The sequence below is a fragment of the Oreochromis aureus genome, linkage group 17, assembly GCF_013358895.1.
Source record: "Oreochromis aureus strain Israel breed Guangdong linkage group 17, ZZ_aureus, whole genome shotgun sequence".
NCBI classification, from domain to species: Eukaryota; Metazoa; Chordata; class Actinopteri; order Cichliformes; family Cichlidae; genus Oreochromis; species Oreochromis aureus.
The window spans coordinates 31,097,325-31,120,544 of NC_052958.1; the positions used below are offsets into that span (position 1 = coordinate 31,097,325).

At 41.2% G+C, this 23,220-nt stretch overlaps 1 protein-coding gene across 2 annotated transcripts in view; it reads left to right on the top strand.

Moving 5' to 3' along the window:
• Nucleotides 1-23,220, top strand: part of LOC116315487 — an 87,649-nt gene that overhangs the window by 57,861 nt on the left and 6,568 nt on the right. For both annotated transcript variants that reach the window (XR_005608934.1, XM_031733815.2), the window contains one exon: nucleotides 17,917-18,048. Coding sequence is in view for 1 of the 2 variants with exons in the window: in XM_031733815.2 (XP_031589675.2) it covers nucleotides 17,917-17,920 (4 nt within the window). In the remaining variant the exon portion in view is untranslated. The remainder of the gene's footprint in view (nucleotides 1-17,916; nucleotides 18,049-23,220) is intronic.

A 23,220-nucleotide genomic window follows, 5' to 3' on the forward strand; every position in this document is an offset into this window, starting at 1 on the left:
ACTCGTGGCACAAAAAAATCACTACAAGTCAAAGAGACTGTTTACACTGTAAATCTTGTTCAGTCTTTAAAATGTGAAGAAAAAAAAATTAAGGGCAACACTGGAACCACAAGACATTTACAATATTTTGAATCCAGTAACGTCTCCAGATATAAGGACTGGCAGTCGATTTCCATCAACAAATGACTAAATTTGTTCCTTCAGGGCGAAATTAATCAAAACAGCCAGTACCCTCTTTGCACTGACCATACAACCCTGAGAAACCAGAGGATGCTCTGCAGCTACACTGCTTGTCACAATAAATACCTGTGAAAAATGGATCCGACACACACACACACTGCATTCACACGCGTTGTCTTTTAATGCTGCGTCTCAACAACGGCCCCCAGGGGAGTCGATGATGTGCGACAGCTGCTCCCTGTTCATATTGATTAAATGACAGCCGGGATCATTTACCGATTTACAGACTGACGGAGCTCAAACGTACAGCACTGCCTCGAGGGAGCTTTTCGGACTGTTAGCCCGGACAGCCTGCGGTTTATGTTCACAGCCGCCGCTTTAATGCGAACATCATCCTCTATCCCACTGTGTCCCACAGGACGCACTTAAAAGATTATGCTGTTCATTTTCGATGTTCAGATCATCACTACAGTGACTTCTAAACAAGTGCAGATTAAGTCATGATGGCACGGTGGCATTGCAATGTAGTGATAAAAAAGTGATTTAAAGAAGTTTTAGTAACTGTTTGTGTTTGTTTTGCAGTTAATACCAAAAAGCTATCTTACTGCCATCTTGCTGTCAAAATCTCAGTTTCCTACCAAAAGGAATTTTAGGATTCCACGATCACTGTACGCATGAGAGGCATGACAGGAAGGGAGGAGGATAGCTGGAATTTAAGACGGCAAGGGAAAGGATGGGACAAGACTGGGATGGACTTGGCAGGACGAGGAAAGACAAGACAGGTCAGGATTTAATGTAATAGGATAAGAAGATGCAAAATAAATCAGGGGAATACAAGAAGAGACATGAATGGCTATGAAAGGTGTGGACAGGGCAAGATAAAACTACGGTTGCAAACAAAGAGAGAAGAAACCAGACAGCAGGATGGAGGACCAGGGCCGACTGTCCCATGACTGAGAGTTTTGAGTCTCTCTGTAGACTATGTGGCCCTGGGAAAGAGCCAGGTGAAGCTGTTGAGCACAGATTAAGGCAAAGATGGATCAATCGCCTTAATATTAGGGCGCGTGAGTGACAGCAAGCCCGGGGACACAAACACCCAGACTATTGATTTTGATCTCTCTTGAATTGCTCTTCTCAAGGCATACGCATGCCGTCAAGCATTTACAGTTGCACACACATAAAATCGTGACAGACCTCATTGCTTTACCTCTGTCTGTCATTCTTTCACTATTACTGTCCAAATCAGACACAGTCCAGTTACCAGGACTTTTGTGTGAGACTCCATGGGCAGGAACATCCCTCTGGCTGTACTCCTTAATGAGCTTATAAGATATTTAAACAGTAGGAGGGAGGTCACTTTAAGGAAGCCATTAGCAATAAATTGTTGCCTACTAAGATGGTTACAGCGTGTGAAGAAGCGTAGCCCGAAAAAGTTCAAACGTGCCGATCAATGCGTGTATAAGAATTTGCAAAGTAACGGCAAATTATCCAATAACGGTAAAAAAGCAGAAGGAGGTGCTAATCCATACATATTTTTCACCAGTCCAATCTTCAGTGCTCCCAAACAAAGAAGCGTGGAAGACTCTCGAATAGTTAAAAGTATTAAGGATTCATATAAAGGCTACTATTTCAACTTTCTTCCATTTACTTTGGTATGCCCGATTGCTTGAAATACTACAATATCTATTAGCCTTGGATGTGGTTGCTATGGAGAAGAAGCCATTCAGAGGCACAAATTAGAGCTGTGGAAAATTTAACATACTGCATTATTATTATCATTATTATTTTTAATGTACTTGCTTATTTCTAACTTCTGGATCATCAACAAAAACTGGCATAGACGCTTTCCTTTAAAAAAAACAAACAGTGTGGCTCAGGTGGGAGAGCGGGTTTTCTACGAATGGCAAGGTCGGTGGATCGATGCCTGACTCCTCATAATCTCCTTCAGCCCGTGTACTAAAGTGTCTTCGGGAAACCTGAGTTGTTCCTGATGCAACTGTGTGAATGTGTGCGCGATTGGGTGATCGCACGAGTGAATGAGACCTGCAGAAGAAAGCGCCTTGAGCACTCAACTGAGTAGAAAGGCAGCATGTAAGTGCCAGTCCATTTACAGTCACAATCCTCAGATGAAGGAGGTCATGGTTGTTGCGTGGATGGGTAGTAAATTAAAAGAAATGTTGATTACACGATGTAGTGGCTATAGATTAAGTGCATTATCTGCACTGAAATTAGTCACAAGCCTCGCTTTATATGGGCTCGAAGAAGAAGAGGAAAGAGCTTTTGTTTTTTCCCCAGTAGTTATTGGTCGCTTTCCCCCGTTAGCTGGGATAGATGTTGGAACAGCTGTAACTGTAACTGTGGACTGGACTAGGAAAGTGTCAAATTGTCGACCGGTAGAGAGAAACCTGCCCACTTTTTATCCTGATACATTTGTTTTAAAACCAAAACCTCTCCCCAACTGTATTAGGTGTTTTAACCTTGATTACAAAGGTTACTGCCTCTAATTAAGCAATCATTTAACAAATGTGATCCAAAAAACCTTTTGCTGTAGCCTATCAGGCTCTGTGATTGGATTTATCTCAGCGCAATGCTTCATGAAAGTTACTCTTCCAGGTTTTGTTTACACAAATTTGTGCCTTTGACAAACCTGCTCATCTTTTGTTCTGACAATTCAATCAGTCTTTTTTTTCTCCCCGAAGCTTTGGGAGCGTTCCAACTGCCTAACGCCGTCCAATGGAAACCAACAGGACTTTTCCTTCCAGATCCCTGCACAACCCACCGCGAATTATTTCTTCCATTTAAAGAAGGGGGAAAAGTGCAAAATGTGCATTTACTAAAAGTTGAATGTACACAAAGGTGAAGGAAATGTGAAACAAGCAAATAAATATATAAAAAAAAGCTCCAATGTGGCAGTGGATGATGGGAGGGAAGTCTGCATTGGGAGCAGTGGCCTAATAAGGCTAAATACCAGACTGTGAATAATCTCCCAGTAAACTGTCTACTCATGAAAAACACAGAGATGCAACAGCAGCAACTCTCGCTTTCTGCCTGGCTGCCCTCCCTCCCTCTCTACCTCCCCCCACACCCCCTCTCTACCAGTATCTTTCTCTCTGTCCACACCTCTCTCTCTCTCTCTCTCTCGCTGTCGCTCTTCTCTTTCTTTACCTCCCTCGCTCCTGCTCTCCTTCCTCCCACCTCTTCCTCGCTCCTCGTCTCGTCTCGGTAAGTAGGATAAGGCTTGGAGAGCTCTGTCGTCGTGGTAACTGCCAGAAGTATTCAGTTTGAAGTTTGAGGAGGTCAGTTTGCGGGTCAGACTAAACCCCCTCCCCAACCACACACACACCGACACACACAGAGCCAAAGACAGAGTAGGGGTGTTGAGGGGACCCCCGTATGGGCCTGGGCCCTTATACATGAGGGGATCCGGAGGGGGAATTGATGTATTTGGAGGGGCAAGGGCCACTGCAAAGCTCTGCTACTAAAACAGTTGTGGTGTCAGAACTTTTAGAGATTTCTCGGATCGAAATTAAGCTGATTATGAGTGATATCGGACATTGTTGTACTGGGATTTTCTGCAGCTCACTGACTTCAATCACTTTCAGTCCTTTAGTATGATGATCAGCAAACCCACACCTCGATGGGTGCTGATTTATGCTAATGGGTGTTTCAAAGCTTTTACATCTGAAAAGTGGAAGAAATCGAAGGGAGTAAACATAAAGAAAGTGTCTGCTTTCATCTCTTATCCTTCTCTTTTTTATGAAGGAAATTTTACCCGACAGCGGATTTTGATGTCCTAACTTGTTGAAAAGTACCACCATTGTACTGACAGGAAAAATAAAAGTGCATCTAAAGCTGTTAAAGCTCAGGTCTTCCCCATCCACGTATCAGAGGAGCTGGTACAGTACTAGCAGCATACAGACACCATCCCCAAAAAACAAAATCATTAATTCTGGCCCAGCGAGGCTCAACGGTCACCAAAGCCTTGTGCTGTTGTCAATGAAACTTTGTTGTCCCGTTGACTGTAAGCCAAAGTCTCCCCGTGCACACTAACAGCTCCGGCAGTGTGTACACTCACACCTTAAACAATCTGGCTATTGGGCAGGAGTTTCAGCCCATCAGTCTCAGACAAATGCTTGCACTCGGAGCAGGCGCAGAAGCCCTCGACTGCTTCCACACTGCCGCTGCAGGTTCAGACTCCTCATCATAAACTATTGTAAAACACAAGCGAGTGAACAGGTTGTAAAGCTGAATCGGTATTAGTTAAATAACCGCTACTGGAACCTGCGCTGTGCGCGATAAACTGATTTATTCTCTTTTGGTACAACAGTCATCTGTAAAAACAAGAGATGAGTCAGGTTAACTGAGCAGATGACGAGTAAAGTTTCCATGAATAGTGCTTCTTTCTTGTCTCAACTTCCTCCGTCTCTTAGTTTTACTTTCTTTTTTTTCTTTCCCCTCTCTTTCTCTTTCCCTATCCTGGGTGGTTTCTGATGTAAATGTTTTTAGTCAGTTGGCGGCTGAGGCTCAGCAGGTGGTCCACCAAATCCACCGTAACCCCCGGTAACCCCTGTCCAGCCAATCCAAATGCTGCCCTGCCCGCCACTGCGCTTAGTTAGCCCTGACAGGACCTTCTGTGTGTGTGCGTGGGTGAGAGAAAGAGAAGCAGCACTCAAAGGACGGGCTGTGTGCTCGGAGTGGTCATTAAAAGTTTATTAGAAGGTTTTCACATGTTGTGAAATTTGGTTTAAGGCAGATGAAGGCAGATGTGCGCACTGCATGAGTGTCTGCTGTTTGTTAGATTATCTGTTTCTCACATCCATCCATCCTTTTTTTACTGAAACAAAAAGTTACCCTTTAATCATTCTGATGTGATTAATACAGCTTTTCTGAAATATTTTGAAGAAAAACAGGTTAACTTGAAAGTGAATTCTCTATATGTGCATTTTTGAAAAATCCGACAGACTAACAGATAGATAGATAACTAACTAATATCTATGAAGGAAAAGTGCCTTCAGTAAATTTTTACCAACTAATATTTGATCATATTCAAATTTGGGACATTTTAAACTCCTTAACCTGTAAAATCTTCAAAAACTGTCAGCTTTAAAATTATGACATGTTTTTTAAGTGTAAAGTAGATAATTTAATAGGATTCTTTTTTTTCCAAAATCATAAAAAAAACTACGATTTTGTTTATCAGATTTTACAAAATAAAAAAGAATGAACTAGACTTTTTTAACCCTCATGTAGAAAACCTTGAATCATGAGACTAAACAATTTTTGGAAAGGGACAACTAAAAATTAAACTTTTTTGCATGAAATAAAACAGCCAATTCATCATTCAAGGTTATTTGAAATGAGTGCGATTAATAAGATTTAGTTCATTAATAAGACTGTTTTTCCACCAGTTTAAATAAACCCAGAGTAAACTGCTTCTTTGTGAGTGAGAAATGTAAAGTGCAGCATTATATGAGTCAAATCAAGTGAGTCTGTCAAAGATAGAAATATAGATGAGAAGTTGACTTAAAACGTTTAAAAGAATAAAGTAAACATATGTGGACATTCAACAAAACAAACCTGCCAGTATATTAATCATCTGTATGTAAGTTTTATGCTCATAAAGAACAAAGAAAACGACAGCTATCATTTGATTATCTTTAAAGATTAAAGATGTGACAGCAGCAACCAAAAATCTCGTCAGCTTACTTCAAAGAGTAGTTATTTGCAGAAATGCAGCGATTTTTAATTTTATTGGAAAATATGTCATAAAGCAGCTAAAGCTCAGTTGTAACTGCAATCTGTAGACTGCAGCTATATCATATAACACACATATGTTACTGTAATCAACACCAGGCAGGAAGAAGTTTATCTGTTCAGAACCATGCAATGTGTGCAATGAGACATAATATCATTTATTTATAAAAGAAGAGTGTCTTGTAGCAGTGTGTCGGTGGAGTGCTTATCACATTTACCCAACAAATTAAAGATCACCAGTTTTCCTGAAGGAAACACAAACCCAGGCTCAGGGAACATAGAAATACATGCCACTGAGCAAGAATTTTATTATTAACCTCAAGAGAGTAATTAGGTGAGCGAGGACATTCAGGTTGCCAGAAGTGTTGTCTAAAATCGAAGTAAAGTCAACAACACTAAAAGGAACTGAATCATGTTGCCTTGATAGTTTGAGTCCTCTTCACTTTTTCTTTTCCACAGTGCCGTATGAACAGCAGCACAGTAAAACTCAGTAAAACTAAGACTTCAGTGCTAATCAGATTCCCCGTGCATCACATGTAGAGAACGGCAACCCAGGTTTCAACCTATCTACTCACTTTGAGTTTCTTTTACAAATACATTTCACCCACTGTTCATCAGAGGACAGAGCGCAGAGCCTTCCTCTGATATATTCAGGATTCACCGAAACACTTCAGGACATTGTGTTTCACCTGCATGCCAGCGTCTCCGCAGAAAGCTCACCCTGCCAAATGAATGTTTGATAAATCTTTTATGAGTTAGTCTTTCACTTCTCCTGTAGTACAAATGCACCATCGGCATCATTGTGCTCACATTTTCTCCGTTACCTCGATAACCCTTTACCTCCTGAGTGATATGTGGATGGAGATCACTTGAAGAAGGCAGTTTTCAAAAATGTTTGCGAGAGAGAGAGAGAGTGAGGCAGTGGATTGATGGATATAAACGTCTGTGCTATCATCAGCTTTGATTGGCTTTGAGTGGCTCTGAGTGCTGGGTCCATCCCAACCGCTTTCTGGGGTCCTTAGGAGCAGTGGGTTCCTGTGTGTGTGTGTGTGTGTGTGTGTGTGTGTGTGTGTGTGTGTGTGTGTGTTGTGTGTGTGTGCTTGATGTTCATGCCTGTTTGCTGTCCTTTTTTTTTCTCGTGGTATTTCTGTGTGTAGATATTAAGCCCTTGTATGACCTGCAAAGTACAAAACCATACGAGGGCATCAAGCAGGATGAGTGGTTTTTAGAGACTGCTATTCAAACAGAGGATGTAGGGTGAAACTGCGTCAGCAGGCAGCTGCTACCCTGAAGTGTCCCTTGAGCAAGTCACTGTATCCCTATCCAAGAATGAAATGGAAAAAAATTTCACTATGGGATGGTTAGGAATCATAGCTCCAGTTCTCTCTTTTTTCTTAAATATGTTCATATCAACACATTGAATGCATTAAAATGTAACATTTCTTCCCATTTGAGAAGAACTCATGCTGCAGCAGCTTCAGACTCTCAATCTTAAGGCATCCTGTTTGGTATCCTCATTTATCACCTTGAAAACTTTTTTTCCCCTGGTAAACACTTTTTTCTGGCACGTTAACGCTGACCTCGTTTCTCTTTATGGAACAAATAAAAGCAACCAATAAACAATTTTGCAATAAATTAAAAAAAAAAAATGGAGTACCAATTTCCTCTAGGCTGAGGGGGAATTGCTGTCACCCTCATTACCCGACGCCTCCCGCCCTCCTGCGAGCTGCATACATACCAAAGACATCACTAGAGGGAAGAGAAAGGCTCTCAGTTAATATTTAACCAGGCTATGTAAAGACGCAGTCAGATAGTTGAGCTTAGAAGTAAATAGACTCGTGTGTGGCACAGCAGCCTAATGGCTGACATAGATGGAAATACTGCAGCTGAAAGGAGACAGTGAAATACTCAGTATGTAGGAAAATATGTAAATACCATGAATATCATAATATACGTGTGCGTGCATGTTTTAATGTTGTCTTGGATGGATCTGAAAAAGTCAGTGTGGAAAACTTTAAGGAATTATTGAAAATTTTCTTTAACCGGTGACTGAATATCAGTTTGGTGATCATTAGTTCAAAAACAAGCTGTCATTGCTTTATAAAAATCTACAGGTCGACGACAGCGTCAAATATCTGCTAAAAAGCTCACAGTATGATGGCATAACTGCATCCCTGTGAGCCTTGTCATGGATGCCTGGATGTGTGTCAAAAAGAGAAAGCGCATTTTTTTCTTTTTTTTTGGCTAAGTTGGCATTACTTGTACCATGTGTCTGCATGTGTGAGAATGTGTGTTTGTATTTGTGTTTTGTATAGAAAGTGCTGCGTGCAGTAGAACAGGGATTTGGTGCCATCAGCACAGTGATGTCAGCACACAGAGACAGACAAAGCCAGAATCCAAACCCTCTCCCAACTACCCACAATCCCGCTGGAAACTGTGGGGGGCCCAGCCCTGGGGGCCCACTGCCATTACACACACACACACACACTTAGACGCACGTGCGTCCAAACACAGATACCCAGAATTGAACACGTATGCATTTGTGCTCACAGGTCAGTAGATGCATACATACCTGCATACGTGACAAACTGTCCACTCAGTGTATATTAGTAGAAGTAATCTTACAGGGACGGGGCCTATGATGGTAGAAATACACTGCAAATACTGGTAGTCATAATTTTTAATGTTAATTTTCACCAATTTAAACGTGATTAAACTAAAACCAACTGCACACCTTCTTTTATAGCGTGCTCCTGTAACTCCCTTGAAGGAAGTTCCACTTTTGACTTTTTAGGAAATTACAACTTACACCAGCTTTGTGATAAAATTCAATTCAGTTTTATCTATATAACAACAACAATCAAACGACCCGCAATGAGCAAGCACTTGGCGACAGTGGGAAGGAATATCGAGGGGTCCAAGAATTCTTTATTTCACTTTCCACACTGCATTATGTGAGCGTCTGTATTAACTCTGTAACGGCAGTGAGCGAGCAGTCAAATCAGAAACACACCTCTGTTTGCTTTGGCCTGGCCCTGTGCCACGCTGTGCCAGCCTCAGTCATATGCCTTGCAAATGGGGAATGACATTACTGTTTTTGTGGTGTCATTTACATTAATGTTCTGTCACTGTACTGATGCAGGTGTTAATAATGATGCAATAACAAGTTTAGACAGCAAAATGTGTGACTGATGAAAGACTAAGAGATGCTGCAAACAGCTATAAATTATTGACAGCTTAAATTCAAGCTAAAGCTATTTTGTTTAGCTAGCAGCAAAGTAAATCTTACGGTTTTCCAGCCTGTCCTCTTTCATTTTCCATTGCTCTACCTGTCCAGTCATACGAGTGCATGAGAGCACTTAGTGAGAGCACTTAAAGAGGGGATTACACACAGATTACCATTTATCCACAGCACATTTTTATGCACTTGGAAATTTTTTTAATTAGTTTTTTGGTCTGTGCATCACATATCCCGTCTTAGTAGAGTTTTGATTTATTATTATTATTGTTATTTTAATTGTTCAATGATATCTGTTTAGGTGGTGGCTCAATATTGTTGTAAAACTAAACATCTCAATCCCATTTTAATTTCATATGATCGATGTCTGGATTAAAAGGCTTCTGTCTTCTTCATGAGAAAAAAAAGCAGAAAATCTCCATGTATATTCGCAAATGTATCGCCTTAAAAACGTGGTCATACACACCATGTCAAGAGACAGCCTTGAATCCCAAATCAAAATGAAACTGTAAGACTTTCTGTTTTCGTGTTGCTCTGTCCTTGTCGAGCTGTTACGCAACAATTAGCAACTGTTGCTGTTTATCTCGCCTCTCTAAATGCCCCTCTGTCCCAAACAGTAAGAGCCAGACTGGGCCTGGTAGTATGTGTGCGTGTTCGTGTGTGCGCATGTTTGAGGCTTATTTTGGGCAGTGAAATCGGCGTAACTCGGCGTACTGGACCCAAACAGTTCTTCATTATGCTGCGAGGAAGAGCCCGCTCGTACTGCCCCCTATTCAGCCAAGACAGGGGCTGAAAGGGGAGCACTATGTACGTGTTTATGTACGTGCTTTTTGTTTGCACGGGTGTGCTTGTGTGTGCGTGTGTACAGTTGTATAGAGCGACTGCAGGGAGCCATATAAAGATATGTGTTGAGCGATTTCTGTCTGAGCTGTGCCCTCATCCCGCCTCCTCCTCACGCTGTCTGTCTGTGAGTGTGTGTTGTAGTGGAGTGATAACAATAGTTTCCTCTGACCCGCATAATGAGGGAGTTCCTCATATTCAGACAGCTGGCAGTGGATCTGCTGTGACGTTAGTTTTAGGCAAAGTTTGCAGTCGTTTTAACCAAAGTCACCTTTAACTTTCTGAATCTAAACTTTATTGAAGTGCACAGAGGGGAAAAAAAAAAGTCAGCAAGTTACTAGCCCCCGAACACTACTCGTTGCCTGGTAACACAGCCTTGCATCAGGAAACACTGGGAACTATTGTGGGTGTACAAGGATTCACTGTGAACTCTGACCTTATAGTCTCAGCAGCTTTTCACCAAGCCAGAGTGTTTTTATAAATCTCCCTTCTATGAATTCACCCACATCTGCTCTGCTAAACACACAGAATGAATGATTTTATCGTGTTTCTGTACTCTGCTGATCACCCATTAAATATATCTGAGCATCTGTACGTGGCAATCTTCCTTCTGGGTCTGCTCCTAAACAGATCTCCAATTGAATACTGTAAACAAGGCAGAATACACGCTGATTTCCCTTAAAAACAACACTCCATTCTCCCCCCCTTCTTCTTCTTCTAGTGATGTAACGAGAGAGTGAAGACGCGAGTGAGAGAGCGGGACAATGGGAAATGGGATGGCAAAATGACAAATGGCAAGTTTAGGGAACACACCTAAATACACACTCTCAAACACGTACACGCACTCATGCACACAAACACACACAGAGTCCCATAGAAAAAGACAGCAATGCCTTGGAGGGTGCCAGTCATGCCCAGCTTCCGCTGCGCTCCAAATTGAGCGTGGCACAGAGTGTATGAAGTCAGCCGTCTGGAAGAGAGCCAAGCATTGTTCCTGCAAGCAGCTGGATGGTAATTACTAGAGAAGGAGAGAGTGAGTGTGAGCGAGAGAGAAGCTTTGCATCCTCACTGCTGTTGACAGATTTATATAGTAAAAGTTGCACACAAACACGCTTGAGAGTACATTGCCGGGCACTGATTTTTATTTATTAGCAACCTAAAATCAGTCACATGAAAATAGTGTTCATGATAAAAAATTGCGTTCAATATAGTGGGCAGAAAGCCCCCACCTCCCCACCCAACTGCTCATTTGAAGTGAAAAGAAAATGAACCCAAGATCCCTCAAATAGCTTTTACTTGTTTCAGGCAGCACATAATTTTAGTAGCAAACGTTATAATGTGGTATGCCAATATCTCTATAAAAAGTGAGCTACTCCATCTGCGCGAGGAGTGGCTAAAAGCTACTCAAATAATTTGAGAATATACACATGTATCGGTACTCAGAGCAACAGCACATTCTTTTTTTGTGTGTCCAGATTTATTAAATGGCATTAAAATAGTGTCCTAAATAACACTTACAGGAGTGGTTAGTTTTACGAGTGATTTACAAAGGTTTTACTGTTTTCTAAACAAAGGTGCAGTTAGTTCTTTTTCAAATCAAGCATAAAAAATAAGACATGGTGTTTTCCTAGCATTAAATATTGGCACAGTTAGCAGTAAACTGCGTGTCAGTGTTAGTAAATTACTTCCAGAAGTACTTCCAGGAACTTCCAGAAATATATATGCAACATCTCTGAGTTCCCAACTCTTACACACAGTCTTGTCACTGCAGTTTCTTTGTCAGTACCAACGGTACTTTGTGTTTAACACTAAAACCTGGCCCTTAATGATTTGTGGAGTACCTTTTGAAAGCCTCCAGCTTTTGGGGGTGCGGGGAGATCTGGGGAAAGGCTAGCTAATGGTAGCACTAGCTTGGTTAGCTTGCTAATTTTGACTAGCCATAAAGAAATACGGTTAAGCAGAGAAACTGAACAGTTCTACTAGTGAAACAACACATGCCTGTTACTCAGAGCTGCCAGACCTCTACTATTGCATTTATCCAAATTAAACAGCGGCAGTATAAAGAATCAACATGTCAGATGTCACAAAGTGGGAAATTAGCTTTGTGAGAGCAAAACCCATCTTGGAGCCAAGCTGTATAAAAGACAATAAATGTCTTTTGTTTTTAAAAGAAGCTTTAAAAAGCCCTGTCCTCAACTACTATACATTTCCTGTATGGGCTTACCTAACACCAACTATACTACTATCAGTTTTAATCGTTCACTTCATCGCTGCATACATACCACTGTGTGTTTATCAGTTCCAAGCATGTGTGCTGTGCACATTTATCTGATATATATATATATTTTTTAAAGCTACAGATATAGCCTACATACAGTGAAGCATCTTACGCTGTAAGAAGATTAGAAGAGCAGTAGGGCAGTTAGTCAGAGAGGAGGCCTGCAAACGTCCGGGCTGGAGGAATGTGTCAACTTACTGTCAACTACGTGCTGCTTTGTCATGAGACCGCAGAGCACTGGAAACACGTAAAGTTGCCTTTTTCACACCTTCGACTCCCGCCCTCTTCCTCCTCCTCCTCCTCCTCCATCACCCCCACCAACCCCCTCTTCCCTCCCCACGCACACAGTGGCAGCAGTAGCCAGGCCAGTGCTAGTGCAGCTGTGACCAGAACAATAGCATTCCTCAGGTTTTAAACGCCTGGCACTTAGATTCCTAACAGTCAAATTCCTAGCAGGGAGAAGCTGGGGGTTGCTATAGGACGCCGAGAGCTGTAAGAAGCCTTGCAAGGAGACGTACAGCTGTAAAGCACTGTGTGATTTGGGGTTTTTATGAGAGGGATGGGTTTAGGGTGGGGGGACATCTCTGTCGTCTCACCTCGTGTTCTTTTCCCCCCTCCCTTTAGATGTGACACTTTCAACACTCCAGTTTTAGCAGTTTAGGTTGAGAGGCGTCCCGCTGCTTTGCCAGGGCATCATGTGTTGATAGAGGCACCTGTTAAGTCAACACGTTCACCGGCTTGTTTTTGGCACATGCGGCGCTGAAAACCACACAGATGTGTTGAGAGTGACACATTAGTTTTAAGAGTGTTAAATTAGGTGTTAACAAAGGACACAAACACACGCCGGTTGTTTTTCCTCCCTAATTTTGTTCACATTTTCATACAGAAAACATTTAAAAAGCTTAGATCCAAGAGATGTTCTAAACTTAAAGAATAAACGGTGATGCCAAGATGCTTGTTTTTTCTACCGTTTTCATTAACAACGTGCCTCAAAATATATATCTAATTTAAACATGCTTAATTTTTTTTATGTTAGAGAAAACGCTAAGCCCAACATCACGTGTGCCTCTACTCTGATGGTTTTAGTCCAGCACAGCACTGAGCTGCCCCGGCTATCGGCCCAATCTGAAATAACCCCCCAAAATAACGACTCTCTCATTAACCACGCCTGTTTCACAATTTAAATATAAATGAATCTAATTTACAAAACCTTGGCTGCGATGAAGGAGACTCATTTAGAGCCAATCTAAAATTAATGAGGGCATCTGGAGAGAGAGAGAGTGGAGAAGGGGCCCAGTGTGGCTTAACAGATACTGGAGTTAACAAGCTACTGTACTTTAAACACTGGAAAATCCCCATTAATTTTAAAGTTAACACAGCACTGTAGCGTGAATGGTGGAGAAGAGCTTTAATGTTACTTCAAGCACATTACGGTGACATTTTCAGACTGACTCTTGGCCTCTCGCTGTCTTAACCTCCTTTATGTTGTCATACATCAGCGTTTGTTGGTCTCTCCGTGGTCGTGCAGTATTAAATTTTCTAGACGTTTTTTAATATAATGGTCGTGAAAGTGTTCCTGCATGTGTGTGTGTTCATTCAACCCTGACACCTCCATCTTGTCGGATTTACAGTGAAAAATCAAAGCCCTGAATAGAACAACTCACAGGAATTGAAGGAGGTAGTTTAGTTTAGTAAAACTTTGAAACATCTGTATTATTATTGTTTTTTGTTGTTGTTTTTTTTTTTTACTTTGGTCTCCTGGCTACTTAATGGCACGACAGGTTTGGCAATAAATCTACCCAGGTCGTGGATTTTAGTCCATTAAAACAGCACAGTTCTCACTGACGCGCCATTTGCAACGTTCCTTTCCCCTCAGCAGCCGATGGAGTGGCCCCAGCAGATGCCAGCCAGCTCCCAGCCAGCTCCCACAGTGACTGTTTGGTTTTGCAGGTTTAATTCCCGATGGGTTCGGGTCTAGAGTGATTAGGCTGAGCCCTAAAGGCCAGCAGGCTTGTCAGGTGTCTCCACACATTAACGTTGTTCTGCTCACACCCTGAGCTGACAGCACAGCGAGGCAGAGGAGGGGTGGAGAGAAACGCTGATCCGGTGCGGTGGATGGGACAGAAGGATGGAGAGAAAGGGACAGATTGTATTGTTTGGATTGGATTGTTAGATCTTTTTTTAATTTTTTTAAAAAGAAGTTTTATTTTCATAATTTCCATGATTGGGTGGAACTTTCCTGACATTTAGGAAGTGACTTTAGCAGATAATCAGTTATGTAAAGGAGAAAATGACTATTGAAGGCTGGCAGCTCATTCATAGTAACAGAAACAATTTCTGGGTCACTTTAAAAGTATCAGTGTCTTGAATTGTTACTATTAAAACTACACCATCATTTATAAAGTGAATCTTTTAGTTTAAGTTGATAAAGATTGAAGTTAACCTGACTCCCAGGGGCATGTGCTGAAGAGTTGTGCATACAGATATGAATATTTCTGCCGCTGCGTGTAAAGAAACGCTTTTTTTCCCTGACTTTTAGTTTCATTTTTCTTTTTGCCAGTGAAGGCAACACACTGGTGGGTGCTACCTCAACATTTTCTTTAACCTTTGACCTTAAAACCAGCTGAGTGACAACACTGCTCACTGTTCCCTGCTGGATTCAAATAAACTTGCATTGTGTCTGTGCACAAACAACTTCCTGCATGTGCAGCTTGTTAAAAAAAAAAAAAGCTCTTCCTGCTTCTGACCTCCAACCCCATCCTACTCCACCCACCTCCACCGCTTACACAGCATGGGAGGGGGTGAAGGTGGCGGTGGATGGGGAGGTGGCATTAGACATAAGGTTTTGAAGTAGGGGGGAAACTTGTGTCCTGGTCTTAAGGAGTGGAGGAGGTGGACAGGGTGGCGGGAAGAGGTTGGATGAGGAGACCTGCTGAGAGGGCAGCTTATATGCGCTCCACCTTCTTCCTGCCATAACGCTCCCTCCATTTTTTTTTCACTGCCTCCTCTAACACCCCCCCTCCCTCCCCCCCGCCTTTAGCCTCAGGGTAAAGTACATTACATGCTTGTTAATCAAACCTCCATTACAAGTTTGGAGGGAATGGAGCAAGAATCTTCTTCTTCTTTCCCCTTTCTGCTCACTTCAGTAAACCACCTTCATCTTCACTCGCAAAGCTCTTCTTCACTTGCATGTTATGTAAGTGTCCTTGAAGTATACCAGTGATGTGCTAGCATTTAAACAAGATACAGTTTATTTTCTGGATATTTATTTGAGAAAAAAAATACAAGAAGCCAAAATCATCTTCTCTGACTACACGTTAATCACAAGTAGCATGGCAAGCATTCCCTGTAGCGCCAGTTACAGGCAAAGAGCACAAACAGGCTCACTACCATAGACAGGCAGTTAGTCACAACAATATTACAATGCAGTAGAAAAGTAATTAAGATCAGAACTCCCAAGTTTTTATTTGAGTTTACGATTTCATTTGGGGGTTTTCTCACATTCTGACAGTGCCGAAATAAAGATGCCAAAAATTTAATGGTACTTTAACAAGGTTAAAAGCCCAGCAAGCAATGCCGCATACGTTACTAAATAAATATATCAACAAACAGGTCCAGAATATTGGTAAAATAATGCAGGTAATTTATAAATCTGACATACAATGAATTCTGTTTTAATTTTCCCTTCCCATGATGCACTGTTTGTTTCTTCTTCACTCACCTCTATTCACTCTCTATATGTTCATACACCACTCTGCATTAAATCATTTATTATTATTACTCTTGACTGTCTTCACACCCAGCGGTTTATTCCTGTAAAAAGGGAGTTTTTCCTGCCAACTGTCACCAAGTGCTTGTTCATAGACGGTCATTTTAAATATTGGGGTTTTCTCTCTATTATTGTCAGACCTTTACCTTACAAAGTAAAGCACTATGAGGTGTAATGTTGTAATTTGGTTTAATATAAATGAAATAAATTGAATTCATTTGCATTATTTACATTATTTTGGTGCATTTATTTGATGAACAGCATGTCACTTTAACTTTTTTCCACACTGCAGGTCCTCCATAGTTTAGGATGAGCATGGCAGGTATATGTTCATTATAATAGCTACTATTATTATTAGGGGATGTTCAGTTGAAGAAGTTTAATAATTTGCATGTTTATTTAAAGAATAACTCTTTATTATTTTTTCAATCTGGACAAAAGGTCAGGTCATATCTTAGTTTGGTAAGAAATTGATTGTACAAATAGTGTGAAAGCAATTTTCGACATAAAATCATTAACAGTTTTATGCTGACTAGTTTGTGCTGTTTAGAAGAGTCTTGCCCACGCTTACTGTGTAACAGAACGACTGCCTTTGTTTCTAATCTCATCTCATTTCAGTTACAATTAAGCTAAACTAACAGAAGCTTTGATGGAGTAGTGCTCTGATTTGAATAAGCTGCAAAAGCCTGCTCAGAGCTCTGTGGTCTGCTTAACCATACAGGGGATCAGAGGATGAGGTCTGCACAATACCACAGTGACACATACTGGATCTACTGTACACAATATCTGGACTTACATATTAAAACCGATACACGGGAATACAAAAGACATAGCAGAGACAGTCTTAAAGAGGTAATTATGCATGCGCTGAACCAAAGCTCAATTACCATTTTTAAGAGCATGAGCTCTCCTGGCATAAATAGGCAGCTTTTGAAATATAATGCCTCGTCTTTGTTGCGCTCTGTAAACATAGGGGCAGTCATATGAGTCCACTATATTATCAGCTATTGTTATGCATAAGCTCCATGTTGGTAGTGCTATTGACCTTATTTAAAAGACAGAAATCTATAAACACAAAGTCAGTTATGAAAAAGCAAAACTACAAACTCAAATCTGACTTAAGTGTAGATGCACTGCTAATATTTTCATTTGCATATCCATCTGACTGGAAAATGCATTTTCAAGGAGATTCAAGGTGCAACATACAACTTTATTATTTGGCAACCCCCCAAAAAAGTTTCAGTATTATTTAATGCTAACATTAATTTAGCCCTCTCCTCTCAGCTGCCTCTTCTGTTGGTAATTGGATTTAGTGAACACCTGTATGAGTGTAGATCGTTCAGAGGATTATGGTCAGGGAAACCTTGAGTCACAACTAATTACAATCTATTTCTTGCTCTTACTCATTACTCTCTCCCACACACACACACACACACATATATATATATATATATATATATATATATATATATATATATATATATATATATATATATATATATATACACACACACTGCTGGCTGTGTCCCTGATTTTTTTCTGTAAACGAAACTCAGTTGATGTAATTGCTATTTTAAGGCTTTAGTTAAACCTTTATAGCGGTAGTGCAGTAGTTTATGAGGCGTGTTGTTATTTTATGATTCTGGTTTCCCTTTACTCATTGCTGGGTTTACATGACATTTCGTCATGTTAAAAAAAAAAAAAAAAAAGATTGGCCTGATCTTGTTTTTTGTTTTGAGGAATGTAAATTATTGCTGCTCTGCAATTTTTGTTAATCTCAATGTTTTGGCTTCTGCGGTGTTTATGGAAGAGCACTTATTTTCCTGTACTAAACATTGCCCGTGTTTCTCTTTACAGTTAAGTTGTTGGTCCGCTGTTCCAGCAGAGCCACCCGTGGTGTTGGGGGTCTCACAACATTTCCTCTGTGTGTCCTCTTGAGCTGAGATTGCTGCTTTGAGCCAGCAAGGAAACAAATCGAAATTTTTCCAGGTGAGAACAAGACTTTCATACTGTTGATTCTCTGTTGAAACATGTGCAATGTCATTGAGGTAACAGTAAGCACCTTTAGCTCTGAGATTAGTTTTCTGAAAAAATTATGGCACGAGGTGAAAATGTCAGTTTTGTCCCCCGACTGAGGCATTTTTTATTGGACTCTTGTGGGAAATGTTACTAAATTTATATATTAATCTGTGTTCACAAAATGTGGGTTGTGTCCAAACCTAGTAATATACTGCTGTTCAGCTCCAGGCGGTATGTCAAAGACGTGTACTTTTGTGTCTATACTTGAAAATTGTTTGATTTGCTTCACTTGGATTAGATGAGTATTCAGTGCTTCTCTCAAAGGCTCTTCGGCTGCAAAGGAAGTCTACTGTCATTTCAGAACCACTGCAGAGGAAGTTAAGGTGGATGGAGGGTTTCATCAGCCTCATAGACGTCAACCAATAGTTCTGAGTTAAATGCAACTGGAATATAGAAAATGAAAGTTTTATTTTAATTCCAATAATTAATCACTAATGAAAGTATGTTTGGTATAAACATACTTTTTATTTCATGGAAAATTTATAGACCATACAATAATAGAGTGAAAACCATAAAAATCAGACGGCCCCATACCCAGGAACTGGATTTTGTTCACTTGGCAACAGTGAGAAGGAAACACTGTAACACTCAAACTCTTGGACATCTAACGATGATTTAAGCAAGGGTTTTTCCTCCAACCTAACAGAAATTCTAACAGTTTATTGTTGCCTGTTTCCTGCTGCCAGTACGCTCCTATGCTCCGTTTAGTTGGAGAACTTGTTGAGTGCCAGTGGACACAGGACAGAAGTCTCTCCTCTCACGACGTTTCTCAAGCTCTTTAGACCTGTCTTTGAAAGTGGGAACGGAAACAAGCACACAGCCTAATTATGTGGCGTAACATGAATTTAGGTCAGTAAGTAGACGAAGCTGATGACCTAGAGCTAAACTGTCGGACAGCAGAGGAGGACTGAGGACGGCCCAGGGGTGTGTGATAAGTCAGGTGAAGCAAGAAATGAGCTAAAGGAAGAGAGAGTGACATATATAGAGAGGATATTCTCTGCCCCACAATGAAATTTAAGACAGCCGTGTAGCTCTTGACTGAACAGAGACAGAGTCTGTGTGTGTGTGTGTGTGTGTGTGTGTGTGTGTGTGTGTGTGTGTGTGTGTGTGTGTGTGTACATGAGCAATGAACAGGCTATGCTTGTCCTCAAGGCAAAGAGGTCCAGCGGCTTAAGCTTCATCAGGCATCAAGACAGACAGACACACTTCATGTGAACAGGTGACATTTCATGAACAGTGAAGACTTGAAGGAGGGAGAAAGTAGACGGGAAGGAGGTGAAGCAGCGGGATGGGAACATGAGGGTAGAGAGGCATCCAGCAGGTGACAGGGGAGGAGCACTAAAGGGCAGCGGACAGTTCACTCAGTCCAGCTTACTGATGTGTTTAAGTAACACTGAAAGTGAAAGATAATCTAAAAAAATAACTCTTCAGTTTTTCTTTACTTTGCGTTACTGCACTGAACTTTCATTAATCTCTGTAAAGACAACCCGCCAAACAAACAGGGCTGTGTAAACTGAGATTGTTTTCTTGGACTTTGCACTGATACTGAACCCAGTAGGCTGCTTGTCAGCGAGGGCAACATTTTCCTCTTAACTTAACTCGATGTCCAAAAGAGAAAATTTGTCTCGAGGCAAGTGAAACACACAAAGACATAAATTATAAAAAAAGAGAAACAAACAAACTGATTGTCACAAAGAACAATTTGCAATCCAGTTTTGTCTTTTTTTAAATAGAGGAGTCATCATCAGGTGACTCATGCTAAACGCGTGAACGTGAGACAAAAGAAGGTCTCGTTGTTGATGTTGTGAAGAAAAGCTCAAACTCTGAAGAGGACGTCTTAAATCATTCACAAATAAAATGACTAATTATCGGTCTGCACACTATTCCAACCCCCAGGGTTTTTTTCTTTACTATTACAATACGCTACTTAATATCCTGCTGAAATGATACAGCCAGGACTTTGACAGTATAGATGACTGTGCCCCCAGATGACAGTGACATTACGGCAATATTTGTTCACAGAATGTTCACCAGCTATTAAACAAGTCGTGATAGTTAAACTGTTAAAGCATAACAACTATAGCCTGGTTTAGAAAAAAAGATTCTCTTACAAGATCCACGTTAGAAATTTTTTAACTTCATCAGCAGATAAAATAAAATAATGCCTACTGTATTGTCAGGGCACTCAAAACAGATCATTGTTGGTAGTAGGAATAAGTGCTCGTGTTTGAAAAAAGAAGAAAAAAAAGACCTGAAAAGCAGTGAGAAGTTTCACTTAAAACTTTTACTTTTTCAGCCTTGTGTTAGGGTGGAGGAGTCCCGCTTTTGTTGTCGCTAAATTCAGTTGAAAAGACTTTGTGATTTGCACAGAGAATCCATTCCTGTCGCAAAATCGCTTCATTCCAGCTCCGAAAATAATGACGCTAATCATCGCAGCAAATATCTGTGACCGTGAGGACTTTAGAACAAAGCGCTGTTGTTTTTCTGCTCCACTGCTGCATCACTTTCTGATGTAGCTGCTGAAGCAGGTGCAGTTTTATTTTAAAATTGTGGCCGGTCCAAGGGTTGGTGAGATGAGGATAGGGGGAGGAAGTGAGTGATGGACAGCTAGAGGGGAGTGAGGTGGTGGTGGTGGAGGGGGTGATGGAGGGCAGCAGAAACTTCCCATGCTGGCCTCCCAGTGTGGCTACGTAATGAGGGCAAGGGACACGCACACACACACGCACGCACACTCGCAGACACACACTCGAGGCTGAGCATGGCCCCACGGCTGATTAGCGGCACACAAAGGCCCCAAACAGAAGTAGCAGAGAAAACACAATGGGAGCAGGGCCTCAAGGCGTGGTTTACTTCTGCCCCGAGGGAGGGGGCGAGAGAGGTAGAGAGAGAGGGGAGAAGAGAGAGAGACATGGTCCCACTGTGCTGGATAGGCAACAGGAGGCAGGGAGGAGGGGGTTCAGTGGGGTTAGAAAAGTGACAGAAGCAGAGAGGAGTTTTGTTTTTGTCCTGATAAAGACATGACGAATTTCTGCTGAGTTCTGTTTAGTGACTTCGGCATCAGGTGACTTAAAAAACATGAATCGTGCGATAGTGAGTTAGCAAATATTAACGCACGGGTGGGGAAGGCTGATTAGTGCAGTTCACAGGAAGAAATAATGTGCATGCCTCAATATTTTCTCCACTCCAATTAAATCGTTTCTGGTCAGTACTTGTGCTCTTTTCCCAAGTTGCAATTTACACAACTTACAAAAGCGTGATTTACACTAAAAAATCTATTTTACTGCTTTAAATGCTAAATGGGGGCCACAATTTGAGTTTTAAAGCTATCAGATAAAAAAACCACCAAGACAAGTTCAAAAGTTGTGTGTTATTAGATGCTAAATATAATTCCTTTAAGACTGCACGCTAACATATATTTGAGTAATCTTATTACTCACTGTGACTGTGAGGTGGGTCGTGTTAGTGCTGCTTTCTCTCCTTTTACTAACTTGCAACACATTCCTGCTTCTGTCCTTCCCAGAAGAAAGTTAGACGAAAACTGTCACGTTAGACAATCCAAACTTTCCTGCTTAACTCTAAAATCTTTTGTCTGCCTACTTTCACTCCTACGCGGGCCCACTCCCACCTCTGCAGGTCGTACCCACTGCCTCCTCTTTCTCTTTGTCTGTCAATACACGCACACAGAGGCTGCACCGCGCACACCTGCAGTCTGTATAACTCCATAAACTAGTTAAGATAAGTAATTGGTGTGTTTGTCATAAATTCACAGTAATGGCTGTGAATGTAATAAACTCTGCTCTCACTGGACGTTCTTGATGATTATTTTTTCATTCATTTATTCACAACTGCCTCCATAACTAACTCACAAACCCTTTTGCGATATACTTCAGTTAACTTTATTTAACCATTCATCCATACATTTTCTAAACTGTTACACCCACAGGACACCTGTCCACTACGAGACATTAAACATCCCTAGTATGTTTTGAGAAGGTTATTTTATGCTTTTATGTTAAGTACTTTTTCTATTTGATTGTAGTGTGTTTTTAGTTGAGTAACATTTCAGTTATGTAACAGTAATTCTGCTTTAGTAGCAATTTTCATTACACTTTCCACCATTATTAATGGAGACTTCCCCTCAGAAAAAGGCTCACTCTGTCATTTATGCTTGATGTTATTAAATCCTACATTGCAAAAAATATGCATAAAAACATGGAAAATGTCCTTGTAAATTTTTTTAATGGAGGTTTCCGTAAATGGTAAATTGTACCACTGTATTTTATTTATTTATGTATTTTATTGTATGTTTACTTCAAACCAAAGTCTTTTCCTTACATTAACCAAGAAGTGCTGCTACCTAAACCTAACCAAATGCTGAATGACAGTAAAAGTTACTGGGGAGTAAAAGTCCATTCATTTTCTTCTGTTTGCCCTCATCAGGGTGTTTTGGGGGTGCTGGAGCCTATCGCAGCTGCCATAGGGTGATAGGCAGGGTACACCCTGGACAGATCACCAGTCTGTCGTTGGGCTAATGTCTAGAGCCAGGACCCCATTCACACTCATATTCACACCTATATCCAGTTTAGAATCACCAGTTAACCTCACCCCATATATGTCAATGCGAGGAAACCATATTTTTTTAGAGAGAAGCCACACAGACATGGGGAGAACATGCGAGCTCCACACAGTAAGGCCCCAGCTGCTGGTGGATTCAAACCCAGGACCTCCTTGCTCTGAGGTGTTGGTGTTAACCACCACCCAAGGGAGTAAAAGTGAAACTCAAAAATGGTAGAAAGCCGTGAGACTGGAGCCAGGTGTGTTTGTGAAACCACAACCCCACCTGCCTCCTGATGTGGACTCTCTGGGTCCTTTGGAGTGGAAACAGCACTGTATGTCATTTTAGGAAGGCTTACTCACGTGGGCCTTTTCAGACAGTAGAAACAAATGACCAACACGGTCGTTTTAGTCACACAACTTACTGTACATGTAAGAAAAGCTTATAGCATGTTGCTCGTTTATCACAGGACCGCACCACAAAATCAAAGCCTAACAACCTGTCACATGACCGTTACATGGCGTGAA